We start from the raw sequence: 21,867 nt of genomic DNA on the forward strand, positions 1-21,867 counted from the left end.
ATGGAAGTAAACCAGGACTGTATTTGCTCTACAATTATGCTTTTGAGATTTTCAAACAAATTTTGGAGAGCTCAGAGTCTAACCAGAGTAAGGATAAGGGACTGAGTCTCCAAGATGAAAGAACACACCAGCTACCTCAGAAAAAGTAGACAAGGAGATGATGACTTTTTTCTCTCTCTTGCATTTTTTAGAAGAAATACTGCAGTGTGATGCCCCTATTATCAAAGAAATCTCTCAAATGCGTCATGTCAGCACAACCACACTGTTAACGCTACAGGGCTTTGTCATGAAATCTCTGGAAGAAAAGTGGTAAGTATTGCTCAGTGAAGCAATAATTCTTTCTGGAGCTGCTTATTGGCTTCTGAAAGCCATAGTACTCAAGGAGTCTCAAATTTATTCTTACAGTTCACTTCCAGAGCTTCCCTACAAGAGAAAAATCAAATTTATCTTGAATCCTCTACCTACCTACCTGCGCACGTGTGTGCATGCATGTGTGTGTGCGTGCACATACACACTTCAGTTCATTTACCTGAACAGTGAACAGTACAGTATTGATAGGCTGACATTAGCAAAGAATTGAAATGGTAAGAAGAGTATTTGTGAGTGTCTTACCATTCCCCAGTTCCCACTTTGCCTTCCTCCAAAAGCTGAGATAGTTTTGCCTTGATTGTTACCTTTTATGTACCAGGTGTTTGCCTTCTTGATGTTCTTGGTCTCCTTCTGGCAGGTTTAAAGATTACCAAGAGCTGTTCCCACCTTATCCTCGGGAAGGGCATATTGAAGTACAAACTGCTAAGAAGCCCTCAAAAACCGCAGCTCACCTACAGGAATCCCAGGTCAGTGAGGAAGACAGTGAAGACAAGACACTGGGTTACAAGGAAAGCACTGCTTAGGCATTGTCAACCATGCAAAGAGTTTCCCTGTTAGTTTATTTATTTACCCAAACAACTTACTCTTTGGTTATGTTTCTTATTCCGTGTTTTACAAAGGAGGACCCTGAGGCTCAGAGAAATTGTTACGGTGGGAATTTAAGGAAAAATCCTTGCCTTCACTCTGTGTCTAGAACCAATTTTGTGATAGACACAGCGGTCAGATACATGGAGATCAAAATGTCAGGTTTTTTTACTGCTAAAAACTAGTTTGAAGGACATGGATTGGCCATAAAGCCAGATGGGTTTAATAATCCTCTCTGCAGCCAAATTAAACTTAGTTACATGTGCAGTCCCTGGTATAACGGAACAACTTAGGCCTCCTGGGTGAACCCCTTATTGAATGACAAAGGGCAGGCCTAAACACAGGAATCCTGCAAACAGAGAATGCAGAGGGTTGGGAGCAGAACATACCCATTTTCTTCTTCCAAACTCATCAGTTATTTAGCTCATTCTTTCTCCATGACAGCAGTAAAAAAAAAAAAAGGAGGGCAGGGGAAGAGACAGGATTTTTTTCCAGTTTACACAAAAGCATTTTAAATGACAGTATACAATTTTCCAAAATATAGTTTTGTAAGAAAATGGCAATAATTAAATATTGTCTTTACAAAGAAGTTTCATCAGTAAATTCCAGTGCACTTCAGACGCCTGTCCAGTAAGACACATGCTCCCCCCAGACAGGAATGTTACTCAGGAAAGTCTCCTCATATGATTTGAGAAAAAAAATACGTGTTCCTTTTAAATAATCACTTGCCCAGTGTGTTGTAGAGTTGGTTAGTATCAGAAAAATTTGAGCCCAGCTCTGACTCCAAAAATCATGCTAAGATATTTCTGAAAATAAAAATGGACTATGCCCATATGAAAATGTCTACTCCTTCCTTTCTCTTCTTTTTTCCCTCCATGCATGAGTCAGCTCCGTGTCAGGGTACCATGAATGCTCATGTAGGACATTAAAAAGAATATTGCACCCAGAACCAGACTTCGTTTTAATTTCAAGTCTTCCAGTTGCTCTTAGACAGGAAAAGATAAAAATAAACTGTCACGTATTTAGTGCCTACTTTGTACCAAGCACTACATTGGAGTTTACATATATAATCACTAATCCTCACCGCAACCCTGAAGGCTATTGTTTCTCTCTTACACATGGAAACACTGAGACACAGATTAAGTACATTGACCCAAATTACACAATTAGAGAAAAGCTAAGCTCCAGACTCCCAAGTTTCTGATCCCAAAGCCAGTGATTTTTGTATTTCACTACTGGCCCTCTAAAGCCATGCTTACACTGAAGATCCCTCTTTGTAGAATGAAACAACTGAACTAGTTGATCAATAAGATTCTTTCTGACTCCAAATATCAATTTGTCAAGGGGTAAATGAATTACAGAATGGTCACTGGGTATTAAGAAACAGGCAAGGAACTTATAAAATGCATTTGTGTGTGTGTGGTGTGTATGTGCATGTAATTATACTTTCTCTTTTTAATGATTAGAAATGATTTTATTCATTTCCTTATTTCTTCAACATTTCAAATTTGCCTGAGCCATTATTCCCTTCTTGTGAGTTATGCTTATCTCCGACCCCTGTTTCTTCCTATTTTTAGCACTCACCCTCTCTCTCCTAATCATGGCATCTCAAATCTTACTGCTGAAAGACTGTAGTCGAAGGAGCATTGCCAATGGCCCCGTGCCTGGGTAAAGCCAGAATCTTCTGCCCACTAGGCACTTAATTTGGAGAAGGTTTGCAATTCTCTGTTTTTCCTCACCTTTAAATTGGAGCTAAAGATTATTCCTCATAAAGGAGGTGTTGTGAGGATTAAATATAATGAATGTCAAGTTTCTGGCACATAGTAGACTTCTAGGGAACATCAGCTATACTAATGATTATGGCATACCCGTCTCTCTTTCCCCAGGGAAGAGGCTGGATGAAAATGATTTGCTTTATTAAGAGCTTTTGCAAGTACCGCAGATTTGTGTCTGATCCCAGGAAGCGCCAGGAATTTGAAGAATATCTTCACCTAGAACTACAAAATAACAAGGAAAGTAAGTCGCTTCTCTATTTACTGTCTTTCCTATTGACATTTCAGACACAGGGGTTAGCGCAGGTAAGAAGCTGCAGAGCTGTTGCTTTGCATCATACCTGTGTTAACCTGGGGTCTAGCAAGAACTCTAGTTCCTGGGTGCAAAGCCATGCTCAGGCCTGCTTAGAGAGAATGTGAGTCCAGTGGCTTCTGCTGACAGAGCCAGCAAGGGTGAAAAATGACTAGTCTACAGTGCAGCAAGATCTTACATTTCACTAAACTGTTGTCCATAGTATAGATTTATTCAACTACTTCATTTGTTAGTTCATTCATTCATTCAACACACTTTTTGAGAATCCACTATATGGCAGGAACTTTGCCAGGTGCTGGGGATACAGTAGTAAACATGCAGTATAGGATAGGTCTTCATGGCACTTACATTTTGAGGGCAAGACAGAAAGTAAGAGCCACAGATTTTGGAGCCAAATATCCTGGGTTTGACTATGCCATTTTCTAACTGAAGGACCTTGTGAAAGAGATTCTGTGCCTCAGTTTTTTCATCTGCAGAATGTAATAATAATGGTGCTTATCTCATAGATTGTTGTGGGGATTGAGTGAGTTAATACATACAAAGCATCTTTACCCATTACTATAAAAGGGTTAGCCAATATTATTGCTATTATTATGTGGTGAGTAATCCCAATGGTAATTGTAGGGAGACCCTAGTTAGTCAAGGAGGAGGATCAGGGAAGACTTCTAGAAAATGACAAATTTGTCTTCTGGAATGAGCAAGTTAGACAGGCAAAATAGGTGGGGAGCAATTTCTAGGTCTGCATAGAATCCTAAAATAAGAAAGAGCATGGCACATTGCAGGAACGGCAATCAGGCCAGTTGGACCGGAGATTAATGATTTTGATTAATTAAGTAAGATTAATGAGATGACAAAAGTGCCTGAGATAATACTGGAGGAATTGATAATGACAAATCTCATCTCTCTTATTTTTTTGAGTTTTTTTAATTTAAATTCAATTAATTAACATAGTGTATTATTAGTTTCAGAGGTAGAGTTTAGTGATTCATCAGTTGCATATAACATCCAGTGCTCATAACATCAAGTGCCCTCCTCAACGCCTATCACCTTCATCTCTCTTGATGACTTTTGAGTTGTTTCAGTTGTCAGTATAACAAATAATGCTGCAAAACGTACATATTTTGCAATCATGTATTTCTATGAGATTAATTCCCTAAAATGGGAGAAATGGGTAAATGGTTAAAAATAGTTAAAATTCAGGGGCACCTAGGTGGCTCAGTCATTAAGTGTCTGCCTTCGGCTCAGGTCATGATCCCAGGGTCCTGGGATCGAGCCCCGCATCGGGCTCCCTGCTCAGCGGGAAGCCTGCTTCTCTCTCTCCCACTCCCCCTGCTTGTGTTCCCTCTCTCGCTGTGTCTCTCTCTCTGTCAAATAAATAAATAAATTCTTTTAAAAAAATAGTTAAAGTTCAGCGCTTTAAAAACATTACACTAATTAAATTCTTACCAACAGTATAAGTAAATGCCACATTGTCATCAACCTGGGGTATTAAGCATTTCTTAAAAACTGACAGTCTGGTAAATGAAAACTAATGTGCCATTCGTATGTATATTTCTTTAGCAATTGAGTACCTTTATTTGCTGGTCATTCATATTCCTTTCTGAATTGTTTATGTCCTTTGTCCATTTTTCTATTGGAATTTTAATTTTAATATTATGATATTTTCTAATTTGCAAAAGTTTTTGTATGTATGTTTTAGGAACTGCTTCACAAACATTTAGGATTTTTGAATAGTTCTAGCTCTTTTGTTTCCTCTTTTAAATAAAATTAGTTCAAACCCTTATGCCCCAGAATAGTAGAAAGTCTAATTTCACCCTACTTCAGCTTCCCACATCCTTAGCTTTGTATGAGACAGCCCAAGAAGAGTGCTTCTGTAGCTCAGTGGGAGATCTACCTGCCAGTGGTCTGTTTTCTTTCACTGTCATTTAGACTTTTCTGGGATTGTTATGTCCTTCAATCAATTGACCCATTTATCATTACAAAAAATACTTTATCGTTGGTAATATTCTTTTCTCTGAAATCTACCTTGTAGATTAAGATAATCAATCCAGCTTTCTTTTTATTAGTGTTAGCATGTGGTATCTTTTTCAGTTCCTCTACTTATAACCTATTTCTGCCCTTCATTAAAGTGTTCCTTAAATTCTATGCTAAAGCTAGCATAGAACTGGGTCTTGCTTTTAAAAAAAATAATACAAGCTGACAATCTTAACCCAATTGAGAGTCAACTGTTAAATGTTCAGGACATTTTTTGTGAACCATCAATAGCTGAAATCAACTATGGTGGAAGTATTTATTATAGAAATCAGCAAATACCACAAATCAGATCTCCCCCACCCTTACCAGAGCTGGTTTGCAAGTATATCACTGCTCCTAGATTTCTTGAGTGGATTTAGCACACTCTTTTCCTAAAATCCCTGACCATCATACCAACTTCCACTACTATTCAAACTTTTTTTTTACCCTTCGAACTCAAGTCTAAGAGATAGAGATTGTTAGGATAGGAAGGAGGAGGCTCTGCTTTATTTGGTGCTGTAACCCTAGGACCTAGCACAGGGTCTGGAGCATAAGACGTGCTAGCTATTTATTCAATGTTGTAGTACCCTCCCATTTTACATATAACACTTCTCCAAAAGGAATTCCACTTACACCAATAGGAAGCACCATACCCACATCAATGATTCCTGAACGGATATCCAGAATAATGAATTTTATAGGAAGAACAGTAAATTCTAGAGCTGGATTAGACAATTTTCTTAAACCCAGCCAGGCAATTAACCAGGGTTTACTTGCCAGATACAACCTAAAACTGTTGTCTTCGCAGCCCTAAATCCCTATGCATGGGTTTCTTTGTATATATCCTAGTCAAGAAACTTTCTAAAATAAGTGTCTTGTTTTTCTGAAACACAATCCAAACCTTCTTGAATCTTCTATCTTCTTCTTTACTCATTTGTCTGTTTTCTACTCTACTGCCCTACTCTCTATTTCAATAAACTTCTTTACTCTTGATGTTTTGGCTTTTTTGTTGTGCTGCTTTCCCAGTTTCCTTCTAAATTACTTCCCTGATAAACCTAGAATAAGCATCATCAGAACCACAGACTCCATTTTGAAGGTCACATCTGCGTATTCAGTTTCTGCAGAAATGTTAGGGATTAGCATACCGGTACAATTGTATTTTCCATGAGAAACGCACCAGGAAAACACCTTTCAGTACTCGGTTGATTTTTTTTTTTTTTTTTGGTGTGCATGTGGTCATACCATCTGAGCAGATTGCTTTTTCATCAGTCCTTCAAGTCAAAGTAAAACGTTGAGCCCAAGGGTAGGAAATCATTATTTGGATTAGGCCCAAAGATGGGTCCACAGTTTCCTTTCCTCATTTTAGTTATGCCCAAGTCAAAGGCTTCAAGTTTAAGAGTGACTTCATCAAACTAGATTTTAATTCTTCTTTCTCTCTCAGATTTCTCCACATCACCAAATGTATCAGGACGCCCAACCGCATATGCCACAAACGTCCGGAATGCAGACCTTGAGAATGGTGATATAATACTTATGAGGCGCCGTATTTTTGGCCACAGAATTATCATTGTCAACTTTGCAATCAATGATTTGTATTTTTTTTCTGAAATGGAGAAGTAAGTTTCCCATCTCTTCCTATCATGGCTTTCCCTGATTAGTACCATCCAGCAAAGTCTGGAGTGGCCTATAAGTGCCACAGTGATTTCCGCCCTGCCAGGCTGCAATCTCCAACTGAAAATCTCACTGAATTCTGTCTGTCACTGTATCAATTTCTGCCATTCTTCCCTTTAGGTCCTAGAAGCTCTTCAGTATTATGGAGTTGCCAATATTGAAATGATTGAAATATTGAAATGATATTTATACCCAGAAAGTGGAGCACTTTTTTTTTTTATTATTTGTTAATATGATAGAAGATCTCTATGGAGCACCATAGGGCCAATAGTTCCTTAGTTAGAACAAAGAATTATAATAATAAAAATTGTGTGTGTCTATATGTGTATGCATGACATTAAACAAATATATAGGAATAAAATATATATATATTTATTTATTCCTTGCTTTATTCATGCATCTTATGAAAAAAGCAAGTTGGAGGTCATTCCATTACAGCTTTGGTGAAATATATAGAGCAAAACATCTTTTTGGTCTGGATCAGATTATTCTTACCTGTTGTTTAGTGTGGTTTCTACTTAGAAATATTTCTTTGAGCAGGGAGGGGCAGAAGGAGAGAGAGAAAGAGAAGCCTGAGCAGGCTCCATGCCCAGCGTAGAGCCCAACACGGGGCTCAGTCTCACAACCCTGAGATCATGACCTGAGCCGAAATCAAGAGTCAGGTGCTTAAGTGACTGAACCACCCAGGCACCTCTCTACTTAGAGATATTCTTAACCACGTGTGTCTCATGTGTAAATCTCTCCAATTTGTGAGCCCAGGGCCTGAACTTGCAAAACAATCATACTGGGGTAAAGAAGTTAGTCAATGGTTCTCAACACTGGTGCACATCAGGGTCGCTGGGGGCTTGTGAATACTGCCAATGCCAAGGTCCCAGAGATTTGGATTTCACTGTTCCAGTGTAGAGCCTGGGAACTGGTACTTTAATAAGCTGCTCGTGTGATTCTGATGTGCAGCACAGTTGGGAACACGAGTCTAGCACATCTGAAAGGGAGAATTGACTTAAAATTTTCTTGAACATTTGCAGATAGAAACAAGTGACTCTAAAAGAAATAAGAGTCTCTACTTCTTTCTCTGTCCTCATCAATGGGAACATCTTTGCCATTATCAGGAAGGGCATGTTCCTGAAATACTGATTTGAAATTTGGAATACATTTCCCCCATAGAAATGATGGTACTACATTAGGTACCTTATGTACTAAAGTAGAATGACTTATGAGTCTATATTTTAGAATGTGGTGGGCTTTTTTTTTTTTTTGAGAACTGTTAAAAGTTCTAAACTAATTTAAAAATAAAGATAGAGATGCATAAATGATATTTAAGTTGATATAAGTTGGAAGTCTCCTGTACATACATACAGGTTATTCAATCCTCTATATTACTTCACTCATTGTGTATCATTATTATTATTGTTTTTGCTTGCCTTTGGTTGACTAGGTTTTTAAAATTTTAATTCCAGTATAGTTGACATACAGTGTTATATTAGTTTCATGTGTAGAATATATTGATTAAACAATTCTATACATTGTTCAGTATTCACCATGATAAGTATATTCTAATGACCTATTTCCCCTACCCCCCACCCACCTCCCCTCTGCTAACCATCAGTTTGTTCTCTATAGTTAAGAGTCTGTTTCTTGGTTTGTCTCTTTTTTTCTTTGTTTTGTTTCTTAAATTCCAAATGTGAGTGAAATCATACGGTATTTGTCTTTCTCTGACTGACATTTCACTTAGCATTATATCCTCTATCTCCATCCATGTGGTTGAAAATGGCAAGACTTCATTCTTTTTATGACTGAGTTATATTCTATTGTATAAATATACCACATTTTCTTTATCCATTAATCTATCAATGGACACATGTACTGCTTCCATAATTTGGCCATTATAAGTAATGCTACAATAAACATAGGGGTGCATATATCTCTTTGAATTAGTGTTTTCATATTCTTTGGGTAATACCCAGCAGTGGGATTATATGGTAAATCTATTTTTAATTTTGTGAGGAACATCCATACTTAAAGAGATATTATTATGTTAAATCATACTAATGTACTTTCACTCACCTGTCAAACTTTTGATGTAAAGTCAAAGCCATTCCTCTAATTGGAGATCCACATAATTTTCTTGCATAAACTATACCCAAAATGCTATCTGCTAATTCTAAACTTTCTCTTTTTAAAGTGGAGTGAGAATTTAAAGGCAATTTAATCCTTCTGGATTTTTATACTTGTTTTTTCAAGGTTTTAAATTGCTTTGTCACACCTAACTCAACAGCAACTTTTTTAAAAGCAACTTGCGTTTACTGGAACATTCCAATACATTCAAATTTATTTTCACAGAAACAACAAATACCTTTTCCTTTTATGTTCATATTTTATCAATTTTCATAAATTACCAATTACAGTAACAAGTACCACAGACAAAAATATTTGAGAAGAAACATGACTAATTCTCAGTATATATCTGCCTCAACTCACTGGGAAAATGTGAGAGTATATTACAGAAAGCACAACCAGTGTGTATATAGTGAGCATGTCGTAGGCATCGGTCAGTGTGTTTTCAGAAGAGCACCTGGTCATTCAGCACACTAGTTAGGGGAATTTGGTTAGGAGGTCTTCCACTGCACCCCAATGAGGGTCAGTTCCACAAATGCTTACTGATTGCTTGGGCACGGGATTTGACATTGGAGATACAAAAGACATGCTCTCTATTCGCTAAGATCCTGCAAACCAATCCGGATGGCAGACAAAACACAAATGAGAGTTAAGAAGTAGGGTGATAGGTGCAAGAAGTGCATTTAGACAACTAAAAACAAAAGCAGCACTTTGTTTACCATGTTCACTGCTGAATCCCTGCTCTTGGAACTGCACCTGGCACAGAGTAAACCCTTTTAAATGTCCACTGATGGAATAAATAAGTGGATATGCAAAACAAGCTTATAATAGGAAAATCTTGGTATTCTACTCTTAGGAAAAGTTCAAATGGTTAAGATTTAAAGAGGCCTGAGAGAAATAAACCGTACTTAAATCAAGATAAGGTATAACTGACAGGTATTTGATGGTTAGTAAAAGAATATGTTGCTAGGAGACAGAAGGTAGTTGCCAGAGGCTGGGATATGGGAAGAATAGAGAGTTATTGTTTAATGGCATAGAGGTTCAGCTGGGGAAGATGAAAAAAGTTCTGGAGATGGATTGTGTTGATGGTTGCACAACAAAGTCAATGTACTTAATGCCACTGACTGTATGTTTAAAAATGGTTAAACTGGTAAATTTTATATTGCATATATTTTACTATAATAAAAAAATTAAGTAATATGCAGCTTCAAAGAGTGGTGGTAATTGTGAGAGCATCAGCACAGGAGAGGAAAGAAAGAGCAAGATAACCCTTAGCCCTTAAAGTCTTCAGAGGCAAAACTGGTACAGAGGTCAGGATGGAGGCAGGATGGGATGCATAAGGGAGTTTATGGTAAAGAAATACACTTAAAGAAGTACTTAGCATATTGCCTGACACGTGGTATGTGCTCAATTTGTATTTGCCTATGGAGGCATTATGATTGAATGAATTAAGTTGCAACCTGGCCCAGGATTGACCCTGTCATTTTTAGGTCAGAAATGGGTCTGGGCTGGCTGCCCTATTTAGTTGCTGCTTTTATCTTCTCCTCACTGATTTCCTACTTACCGTTTCTTTTCATTAGATTTAATGATTTGGTGAGTTCAGCTCAGGTGCTGCAAGCCAACCGGGCATACAATGAGAATGATGTGGTCCTAATGAGGTCCAAAATTAACATCATCCTAAAGCTCTACCTGCATTCTGAAATCCCTCCAAGGCTGAGGGTAAGGGGGATTCCCACTCCTCTCTGGGCTTTTGCCAAGAAGCATTTCTTCCACAAGAACTCTGAAAGCACCTCCTAAGTCTTGGGTCAACCATATGTCCTTCACCTAGCAGTTGCATGAAAAGCTGCTGCCTTCTGGGGAGGGGGTGGTCTTATAGGTCCTGGGGGTCAGGAGAGGTTTTCTGCCTTCCCTGGAGCCTCTGCCAGTAACAGGCTCTCACTCTGTGGGTAGGTGAACATCTCTGAGTCCCAGAAGGATGCCATCCTTGCTGCCATTGCAGAGGGCCACCTAGATCGGAACATCTTCCACGGGACTATCATGTCTCTCTTCCCTGTCATTATGTACTTCTGGAAAAGGTAACTATTTCCCCTTGCCCAAGGACCATGAGGGCAGGAAAACACATTTGACTTTCTAGAGAGTTTTCTGTCTTCCTCTAGCCCTCTGCTTCGCAGTTCCCAGTCTGTTGGGAACTACAATGGTGTATTCTTATCCTACTTGATACACTCCATCCCTCACACTCCCACGCTGAAACTGAATCAGAGGATGGAAGGCCAATTAAGACTGGGGATCAGAGTGCCTGACCCCCACCTCCCCTGTGCTTGTTTGGAAAAAGGATGTTAATTTTCTTCTTTTTCTTTTTTTAAGATGTTAGTTTTCTTAGGCATAGGTTCCTCACTTAAAAGTGAGTATGGACCAGGTAGCTACCTGGGAAGAAATTCTGTCAAGGTTAACACAACTGTACTTGTGCTTAAGGAGCTTCAGTGAGACAGTAAGACAGAAGAGTTTTACTCTGTTATGTCCAAATCCCATAATTACCATTAGAGGCACAGTTGCTAGATATTTCCATTTTCAAGAGGAGCTTAGAAATTTAGGAATTTCTTTTGTTGTTAAAGACTTATTTATTTGAGAGAGAGAGAGTGAGTGCAGGGAGGTGGAGAGGGAGAGAATCTTCAAGCAGACTCCCCGCTGGGCACAGAGCCAGACACCGGGATCCATCTCATGACCCATGAGATCATGACCTGAGCCAAAACCATCACTCAACCAACTGAGCCTCCCGGGTGCCCCAGAAATTTAGGTTTCTCTGTCATATCTCCCAATGTTAAAGTGGCAAATGTGGCAACTAACTCAAAACTAAAACATGGTGAGGAAATTATGAAGGCCAAAGAGCAAAAATGAAATAAACAAAATATCTGCAGGACAAATGCGACCTGTGGCTCCTGGTTTCTAACCTAGCTTGTCAAGGTTTGGGTTGAGACACTGGCCCAGGTTCTCCCAGATGGTTATTTACTCTTATAGTGCACTATAGCGCCAGCCTATACCTTCCACATAGTGAATGACAGTGCCCTGTATGACAGTGACCAGAGGATGAGCAGCTGAAATGTTCCAAGACAGGGCTAATTAGGATATTTAGATTATTATGTGATTCCAGCTCTTAGGGGATGCCCTCCGCCCCAACACACACATGCATAAATGTTACCTTATTAGAAGAGAAGGATAAATGTTGCTTACCAATCTCCAATCTTTATTTTAAAATCTCTTTGATAACTAGAACTACCCGACAACCCAGCAATTGAACTACTAGGTATTTACCCAAAGGATACAAAAATACAGATGCAAAGGGATACATGCGCCCTGATGTTTATAGGAGCATGATCAACAACAGCCAAACTAGGAAAGAGCCCAAGTGTCCATCAATGAATGAATGGATAAAGAAGATGTGGTATATATATATGCAATGGAACATTACTAAGCCATCAAAAAGAATGAAATCTTGTCATTTGCAACAACGTGGATGGAGCTAGAGTGTATTATGCTAAGCAAAATAAGTCAGTCAGAGAAAGACAAATACCATGTGATTTCGCTCATATGTGGAATTTAGGAAATAAAACAGATGAATGTTTGGGAAGGGGAAAAAAAAGAGAGAAGGAGGGAGGGGAGGCAAACCCTAAGAGACTCTTAATGATAGAGAACAAACTGAGGGTTGATGGAAGGAAGCGGGTGGGGGATGGGCTAAATAATTGATGGATATTAAGGAGAGCACTTGTTATGATGAGCACTGGGTATTATATGTAAGTGATGAATCACTAAATTCTACTCCTGAAACCAATATTACACTATAAGTTAGCTAATTAGAATTTAGATAAAAATTTGGAAGAAAAAAATAAATAAATATAACTCAGTTCCATTTTAAAAAAATGAAATCTCTACGATAATAAATTATTTAATACAGGATTGAAAGAATTAAAAATTGAGGTTCAAGATAACTGGTTTATCCTTTGAACACCACTTGTTATCGAGCACAAAGTCTAGACTTGATTCTAGTTCTACCAATCAGGATTAAATAGAAATTTGTCCTGAAACCTTCTGGAGGATCAGAAACCCCTGGGAAATGCATGCTGCTTCTGGCTCGAGTCAGTGCTCAGCACTGCCTCATACCTATTTAGGAAGTATAGGAGTGCTTCAGGGAGGCTTTGAATCCTTAATCTTTATGCAACTGGTTCTTCACTTACTTTCCTATATACTTCTATATAAAGAGTTTTATATTGCACAAACTGTGTCTACATATGTTATCCCAGATGAACCTCTCAACAGCCCTATGAGGTGGGTGAGGCAAAGTGTTATTATCCCTATTTTACAGATGAGTAAATTGAGGTTAAAAGGGGGTAAGAGACACTTAGGATCACTTGGAAGTGGTAAAACCAGGATTAGAAACCAGGTCTCTTATTTTCTTAAACACCATAAAGAATGCATTGTGGCACACTGGAAGCTCCATGATGGGAGGTAGACCCATTATAGCAAGTGGAATTAGAGAAACCAACTGTGATCAAATAGAATGCCCCTTGGAGAAGGGAAAGAGGGTACCAGTTAAGACTATCAGAGCAAAGGCAGGATAGAAAATAAATCCAATCTTTGCCAAGACCAACCTCCAAGTGGTCCAATGCAAGGGTAGGCTGAGGAACAGCAAGGCATTAGAGGCCAGGGAGGAAGAGATGAAGAGTGTTGTGAGGGATTCCAGGGAGCAACAGTTCTCAGGTTGCAGTGGGTATGTGAATGCAAGTTCATGTGAGGAGCAGGGGTCTACTCCAGGGAAAGGGCTGCTGGGAATGTGATGACAGGGTCACGACCTTCGGTAAGGGACAGGATGAAACCAGGGATTGGGACCTAAGAGGAAACCAGTCAGAAGCTCTGGCTGCACCAGGTGAGGTTAAGTGGGGAGTTCATAGTCTGATGCTCAAGCAAGCATCAGAGGGATTGACTCCTCCTCAGACCTGGATATAGCAGATTCTTTACAGACTCCATTCACTGGTTCCAGAAGGGAATCCCAACATACTGTCCATACCGGGTCCTCAGTGGAGCTAGGCCTGGACACAGAGAGGGCTCAGAAGAAGGGCCTCTGACAGGCAGAACTCCAAGGCCAAATCTTTCCTCTTCTCTATTGGACACTCCACTCTCTTTGAGAAGTGGTCTTGACCCAGTTGCCCTGTGCTCAGTGTTCCAGCCTCCTCAGCTGGTAGCTTTCTCCATGTGACCAGAGGCCAATCTTCTCACAGGTTTTGTTCCTGGAAGGCAACCCGCTCTTACTTCCAGTACAGGGGGAAGACATACAAGGATAAACAAACTTCTCCTAAGCCCATGCACAAGTATTCTCCTTGGAGTGGAGGTAAGCTCTACCATGACCTATAGCCCCATTCTCTAGCAAATGAAACTCACGAAGGGAAAGCAAGTGTCCAAAGGACCAACTTAAGACTTCATAGAGGATATTTCCTGGAGGGGTGGGGGGCATCTCATTAACTTGGCTCTCAGAGAAGCATTAGTGTGTTTTATCTGTTGATATCAGTACCAGCAAAAGGGTACCCCACCCATGTACCACACTCCCCAGCGGTACCTCTTCAATAGCCTCAGGATATAGGTCATGGTCCATGTGGTGGGTAAATGGAGGTGGTGACTTGCTTTACTGCTATTTAAGAAGCCCCCTGTTCCAACCATCTCCAGAAACCATGCCATTTGAAAAGCATCTGTTTTATGGTGTTGTGAGAAAATTAAAAAGTGGATGTAGGGTATGATTTAATGTGGTAAATATATATATCTTTATGCATATATATAATTTTTATGAGAGCATGGGAAAATTTCAGAAATAAAGTGTTAATAGGATTATCTCTGTATGGTGTGATTATGAGAGATTTACATATTTATTATTAATATATTCTTAATATGTTATTCATATGTTGTATATTATTAATATATTTATAAACAATATGTTTGAAAACATACACAGACATATGTTTTCTTAGCAGAGCAGTTGAACTCAATCCCTTTCTTAATATCTGCACTGAGATCAACACTTAAGCAAAAGGAAATTTTAAAGAGAGGGAGGAGGGTGCACAGAGCAGTGCCTGGAGAGGGCAAGGCTGGATGTCACTGCAGTGGAGGGTTCTGAGAACCAAAGAGAACAGGTCTGTGAGTCTGAAAACAGTACCAGCATCAGAACAAAATTTGGAGATAAGACAGGAATCTTAAAGACACCAGAGAATTGTCCTGTGAGAGAACTGAACATTCCATGGTTTTAGCTCAAACCTATGCAGTTCTCATGTCCATTTTTACAGATACTTAACCCTGCCCCCCTTCCAGCCTCCTCACAAACAAGTATCCCACCCCCTTTGGGGAGTACAAATGAGGCCTTTGAACCTTAACCTATCCCTAGCTTGCATGAACAGTGGGAGAAGCAGCTCTGGCTGGTTGTAGAGCTAAGTTCCTGCCCCTCTAAGAGGTTCCTCACTTAAGTAGGAAATAAATCCTCTACCTCCCTGGCTGCAGCTGCCCCAATGGTCAATGAATGTTGCTCAGTATCCTTGTTTCTGCCTTGTAAAATGTCACATCAGCAGTCTTTTCAGTATGTGGGGAAAAGTGTCCCTGGGGGTACAAGGGCTTATTTGGGGTAAGGGTGGAGGGGTGGAAGGGGGGCATAATAAGAGGGAAAGAAAAGGGAGGTGGGTAGGCAGGGTGGGCAAATGATACTCAGAACAGCGAGAACTTAGTGGCAACCAAAGAGCTTCCACCTTTGGCTCATTTCCTATTGCTGAGCTCCAGGGGAGTAAATCCCCAAATCTTTTCTGGTGTCTGAAATTGGAAGAGGGTAACAGGATGCCCTAAATTAAGGAGTCAGGGCACTTGGGTCCCTGGCCTGAAGAGTCACTGTGTATGAGCTGAGGAACCTTGAGCATCTTGCTTCTCCTCTTTCCACCCCAGACCCATGACCTCAAATACAGAGGTTTGGATTTAGATAATGTCTATCATTAACAACCTATACTCCAGGGAATATTGTCAAGAACTTCCTTGCTTACATATAAACATTTATTTTGTTGGGTGTTATAAGGGATTTTAATACTCCCTCTCCTTCTTCTCCAGGAGACCATGCCATCTTAAGATTCACCTTACTCAGAGGTATTGAGTGGTTTCGGCCTCAACAGCGAGAAGTAGTAACAAGTCCAGTCCAAAATTGTGAGTTGGAGTTGGAATCCCGCTGATCTATCTATTTAGATGGTGACACTAATCCAGTTTGGCCAATCTCCTTATTGACCACAAGGAGACTGAGGTCCCCAAAATGTGAAGCAATTTGCTTCAAACCACACAGCATGTGAGTGGCAGAGATGGGATGAGAAGCAGGTCTCCTGACTGCCTTTCTGGGGCTCTGTGCACAGCTCTCATCTGAATAATTGTATCTTCCTAGTTCTTTTATAGCCCCTTGAAGGCAGGTGCCTTAAGCTTCTCTGTATCTCTGCTGGCTTCTCTGCATGTGGTCTGTGATCTTTATGAAGACACAATCATAAGGTCCCAATTGTTATTTTCCCTTCCCTCTGAGAGCACCTGCTGGCTTGACTGGGACCTCTACCCCATACCTCCTGCTTCCTGGAAGTGCCTGCTACTGATCGTCTTATCCCTGTAATAAACACTCTTGTCCTAGCCTCCCATATTTGAGCCATGTTATATCCTTTTCACCCTCCGTCTTCAGCCTCAAGGAGTTAATCCCACTTCCAAGTGTTAAAGTTGCCTTGGTTTCCACATGGTCTCTCCTGACAAGCCTTTTTTTTTTTTCTATACCAATTGTTCACTTCTATTTCCAGGTTGGAGATACCGCTTCTCTCTACTGCTTATGGACATAAAATGCCAACTTGCCTCTTCTGCCCATTTGCATATGTCCCCTCATTGCTTAATGGGGGAGGCCACGATGGAATATTGCCCATGAGCCATAGGGTCCAAACAGCCCTAAAGTTTTGTGATTCTGTGTTCATCTGGCTTAATCTCCTTATGTTACTTCCCTGGGTCTGTGGGGTCGGCATCATGACCTTTGCATCCAGATAAAATGTCTCCTAAGACCAAAGGTATTGCAGCATTCAAACCAGGTCTCCTTAATGTCCCTGGAGCATCACTGCTTCACCTTCCATTTCCCAACTCCTTCCCCGAAGGTGTTTCCCTGGAAGCTGTTCTGGGATGGACTTCCCGGGCTGGAGACCCTCCAGTGAGTGCCTGTGCCCTAAGTTCTGAAGCAGTGTTTCTCTATATTTATCTTTATCTCTATATTTATCTCTATATTTCTCTATATTTATCTATACTTATCATACATATATATGATAAAAATATTTATAATATATTTATATAATATCTCTATATTACCTTACCCCATCAAGACATGCACTCTCCACCGTGCAGCTGTGTCCTGTCCTAGGGTAGAAAAGAGTCAGAAGTCCTCTTCCTCAGTTCGGAGCTGCTTTGTCCAAGTGTACAATGGGAGATGGGGGAGAAACTTCCCAGAGACCTAGCTCCACATCCTGACACTCTTTAGCATATGGAAACCAAGAAGTTGAGCTTGCTTCTTCCAGAGAGTCCTATAGTCAAGATAGTTAAGGAAGGGTTTCTCTGTGGGTATCCCAGCTAAGACAGGCACTTTTAGGAAGTTGGATCCCCCGACCCACCTTCCAGGAGAACATTATTGCTGGGAGAAGAGTGTCCTAGATGATCTTTTATTACCAGCCTCCCTAATACTCCAGCCTTCAAGGTAAGGTGCATAAAATGGAAAGAAGAAGAATTGTTCTACTGGGCAGGATATTGGCGAAAAAAGCATGAAGGACTTGAGCCTGTCAAAATCTGATTCAGCCTAACTCACTTCTGTACAAGCACCAAAGTGGAATTAATGCTAAGTTCGGGCTCTGAGAAAATCCCCAGGGGGTCATGGAAAACACAGCTGGGCCACAGAGCTACTTGAAAGTTGAGGTTATAGATAGCAGGCTCCGTGACTAGAAGGCCTGGTTTCCTTACCAGCCATCCCACCTTCTCAGACCTTCTACAAAGCCAACAGGAGTCTAGAGCTGCCCCAGTATCACTTGCCTGTGCTGGTGCCTGGAAGACAGGAACTTTGGAGTTCTTTGTACAGAAAGACAATGCATAGCTTCAGGGGTTAATAGTTCTTAGAGAGGAAGGTGAGAATAAGAATGCAAGGAGCTCTATCCGGAGGTCAAAGGGTTTTGGTTTGGACCACTGCCATTCCTAAAGGGAATGACAGCAACAAACCAGCAAGAGTATGCCAGTTACCTCATTGCCATTCTAATAACTGGCCACTCTTCTCTCTTCCTTCAGACCAAAATTACCTGGCACCAAAAAGGAGAAAAAGTAGTCAAGTCAGGCTCCCAACAGAGGCACATCATCTTTCAGAAGCCTCCTAACACTGACAGAAATTTTCTGGTCAGAAATGAAAAGCCCTGGTGTCATCTGCCCTGGAATGATCCATGGGATGTCAGCCCAGACATGGTAGGATGGGACTTCAGTGGATAAGATGTGAGCAGAGAGCATGAACAGAAGCACCTCTACCCTCCTTGATCCTGGGGGTCCTGTCAGAGATGGTCTTTCCACAATGGGCATGTAACAGATCACCTGACTCTTAGAGTCAAGAGACCTGAGTTCTTAATTCACTCTGGAGCTGCATGGCCTTGAGCAAATCTCTGACTCACGGTTGTCAAAGAATCCCATGAGAAATGTATGTAGATGGCATTAAACACTTTAGTAAACAAGGTGCTGTTTTTATCAACAGTAAACAGATGGGATCTTAATGCTAGGATCTCCCACTTGTACAATGACTCACATCCATTCTTAGGAAATCCTCACAACCCTGTGAGTAACCAAGTTAAAAATTACTTATTTTTAAACAGATAAAGAAACTGACACACACAGAAGGTAAGTGGCTTTCCCCAGACCACCAGGTAGTAAGTGGCAGAGTCTGGACTAGAACACACCACTCTGAATCTTTGGCTGGTTCTCATCCCATGGTCACCCTCAGTGTGGCCAGAGCTTCCTAACTTAAGACAAAAATAAGGAAATAAAGAAAAAGAAGAAAGGGAGGCAGAGAGAGGAGGAGAGAGAGAAAAGGCAAAAAGGAAAAGAGAAAACATGAAATTTAAAGTTTTTATAATACTATGCAAGTCAAACAAAACTTGGCTGTGGGCATCATTGGCCCACAGACCAACAAATGCAATCTTTGCTTTAAACTTTTTCTTTCCCTTGTAATTATGTATGGGTCCTGGGTCTATCTTAGAAAACATTAGAAGGGAGGAAGAGAAGTCCAAACAATAGGCCCATGAGGGTCACTGACATCAAAGGAAAAGGCCAGGGAAGGATGCTGGCCTCCTCTAGTATTAGTATTCTAGCTAACATAACAAATTACCAATAAACAACACAAAATTACTATCTTATGGTGCTATAGGTCAGAAGTCTGACCTGGGACTCATCAGGTTAATGTCAGGTGTGCAGAACTGCATTCCTCTCTGGAAGCTTTGGGGGTGAATCCATCCCCTTGCTCATTCAGGTGGTTGGCAGAATTCAGTCCTTGCCATTGTAGCACTGAGGTTTTGTTTCCTTGCTGGCTGTCAACCTTTCTTTGCCTGACTGAAAAAGGCTCAACTCCTTAATGACATATTATATAAGACCACTGACAATTTAACCCCAATCTGGATTTCCAGATTCATCTCTTGCCTCTCTTCCTCATGCATTCCATTCCCCAGCAACGTAGTGTAAAATGTCCTTCCCTTTCCCACTCCCCCTGGTAGTCAAGGTGATAAGAGACATCCCAACAGTGACGCCTCCTGGTTGTCTCCTCTCTCTTCCCATCAATTCCTCTGCTTCTGCAACACTTTTTCCCCCTCTTTGGAGATCCTTGTTTATATAGATCCCTCACCTACTAAACTATAAACCTTTGTAGGACAGAGACCATGTCCTGTTTTTCTTCATGCCTCCAATACCTAGCAGAGTGACATGCAGATAATAGTTGTGCAGATAATAGTTGCCCCGTAAATACATGCTGATAGCACGAGTAAATGAAGGGTGCTAGGTTTGGGAATGCAGAGGAAAAAAGAGAATGTGCACTTTATGCCTGCCATGACCTTCCAATTAATTATGCTGACTTCACAATTAGTGTAGACCGTGATGTTTACCAGAAAAATCAAATCAGTAATCAAATCTAATTGTGACTAGCCCATTAAAGAAGAAATGTCAAATTTTCCTTATGAATTTTTTTTATGTTCCAATAACTCTTGATACTTTAAGAACTCTCTATTTTTTTAGGAAGTTCATACAACCCATTCAAACTAAATAGTAACAGAAAGAGGCAGGGGAAAACAGCAAGAGAGACAGAGATCCACCTTCCACCTTCCACCTTCAGAAGCCTTCCAGCTGCATGTGTCAGGAAATGACATAAAATCTTCCCTCTTTTTACAAAAGTGTGAAAAAATGTCTGTCCTTCATTTTGAAAGCCTCCAACTGGTCCAAAGTGTTGCTGCAAAGGAAAGGGCAGCTTGTGTGTAGCACCTTGGGGGGCCAGTCCTCACCCCTATACTTCAACCAGAGCTGCAGATCATTAACCAGAATAAAGATATCCATATTCGCAATTGGTGGGCCTCCCATACTCTTCTTAAAGGAAAGGGCACAGGAAAATAATATGTTGCTCCCCAGAGGCTCTTAAGGTCATTTTCCATTCAAGAAATTCATGGAAATATTACTTCCCATTCTGGATTAAGACCATGGACCAGCCAGACCCATCCAGAAGCTCTGACACATGGGTCCTCCCCTGAACAAGAGTCTGGGCCAGGAGGACCGGCTGCCATTCCTATGAGCTCATACTTTTCCAGGAGGCAGGGTAGTTTTAAATCCCATCTCCACTGCTTAGTACCTTCACAATCATCAGCAAATTACTTAACCTTGTTGAGTCCCAACAAGTGTAAAATAAAGATGTTAATGTCTACCTCCAAGGTTTGTTTGGAAACCAAATTGGAACAATGTAGGCCAAGTGCTCTGCATTGGGCCAGGCACAGAGCTTGCAGAGAGGACATTAGTTGCTCCCCCTCTTTCTACCTTTTCCCTAAATTTCCTGGAACGTGAAGGAAATGATTGACCAGGAGTGACATAGTTGAAGAGTTAAATCCTGAAAAGAATCTGAATGCTTTTCTTCATGCAGTTCATGAGCATTGAGTAGCCAGGACATCCACAAACCCATGAATTTCTGTGTAATTTCTACATAGTCACTTGGAGGATTTCCTTTATATCCTATGAATCTACTATTAATAGGAGGTAAAAAAAATTTTTTTTTTCCTCCTGAGCCCCTAACAGATACTTTAAAATATTCACAACCCTTCATGGAGCATTTACTATGTGAGAGCTGGGATGGAAATCACCAGATTTATTTTACAGGTGAGCTAATGGAGATCTGTAGAGAAGTCTCTTCTTGCCTCTTGCTTGCATGGTTACTGAGAAGTAAGATGTAACTCTTATCTTTGCTCCTAAAGTGTTTTATTCCTCTGGCTTCTTTCAAGATTTTTTCCTTTATCTTTGATACTCTGTAGTTTGGATATGATGTGCTTAAGTGTAGTTTTTTTTGGCAGTTATTCTTGGTGTTCTTTTAAACTTCCTGGATCTGTGGCTTGGCTTCTAGCATTAATTTGGGGAAATTCTCAATCGTTATTGCTTCAAATATTTATATTTTTCCTTTCTTTTTTTTTTCTGGTTTTCCCATTACATGAATGTTACACCTTTTGTAATTGTCCCACAGTTATTGGATGTTCTCTTCCCTTTTTCTAGTTTTTTCTCTTTTTACCTTTCAGTTTTGGAGGTTTCAATTGACAAAGCCTCGAGTTCAGATTTTTTCTCAGCCGTGTACAATCTACTAATGTGCCCATCAAAGGCATTCTTCATTTCTGTTCAGTTTTTTTTTTATCTCTAGCATTTATTTTTTATTTTTTCTTAGAATATTCATCTCTCTGCTTATGTTAC

At 40.3% G+C, this 21,867-nt stretch overlaps 1 protein-coding gene across 2 annotated transcripts in view; it reads left to right on the plus strand.

Moving 5' to 3' along the window:
* RGSL1 (regulator of G protein signaling like 1) overlaps positions 1-18,226 on the plus strand; it is a 104,945-nt gene extending 86,719 nt beyond the window's left edge. For both annotated transcript variants that reach the window (XM_088016642.1, XM_028121541.1), the window contains 10 exons: positions 192-309; positions 728-836; positions 2,841-2,970; positions 6,494-6,668; positions 10,419-10,557; positions 10,789-10,913; positions 14,109-14,218; positions 15,964-16,070; positions 17,230-17,282; positions 18,190-18,226. In XM_088016642.1, coding sequence (XP_087872768.1) covers positions 192-309; positions 728-836; positions 2,841-2,970; positions 6,494-6,668; positions 10,419-10,557; positions 10,789-10,913; positions 14,109-14,218; positions 15,964-16,070; positions 17,230-17,282; positions 18,190-18,226 — 1,103 coding nt within the window. The remainder of the gene's footprint in view (positions 1-191; positions 310-727; positions 837-2,840; positions 2,971-6,493; positions 6,669-10,418; positions 10,558-10,788; positions 10,914-14,108; positions 14,219-15,963; positions 16,071-17,229; positions 17,283-18,189) is intronic.
* Positions 18,227-21,867: the final 3,641 nt, after the last annotated feature.

The sequence above is a fragment of the Eumetopias jubatus genome, unplaced genomic scaffold, assembly GCF_037043125.1.
Source record: "Eumetopias jubatus isolate StellerSeaLion01/CBP00866 unplaced genomic scaffold, mEumJub1_p1.0 scaffold_12, whole genome shotgun sequence".
NCBI lineage: Eukaryota > Metazoa > Chordata > Mammalia > Carnivora > Otariidae > Eumetopias > Eumetopias jubatus.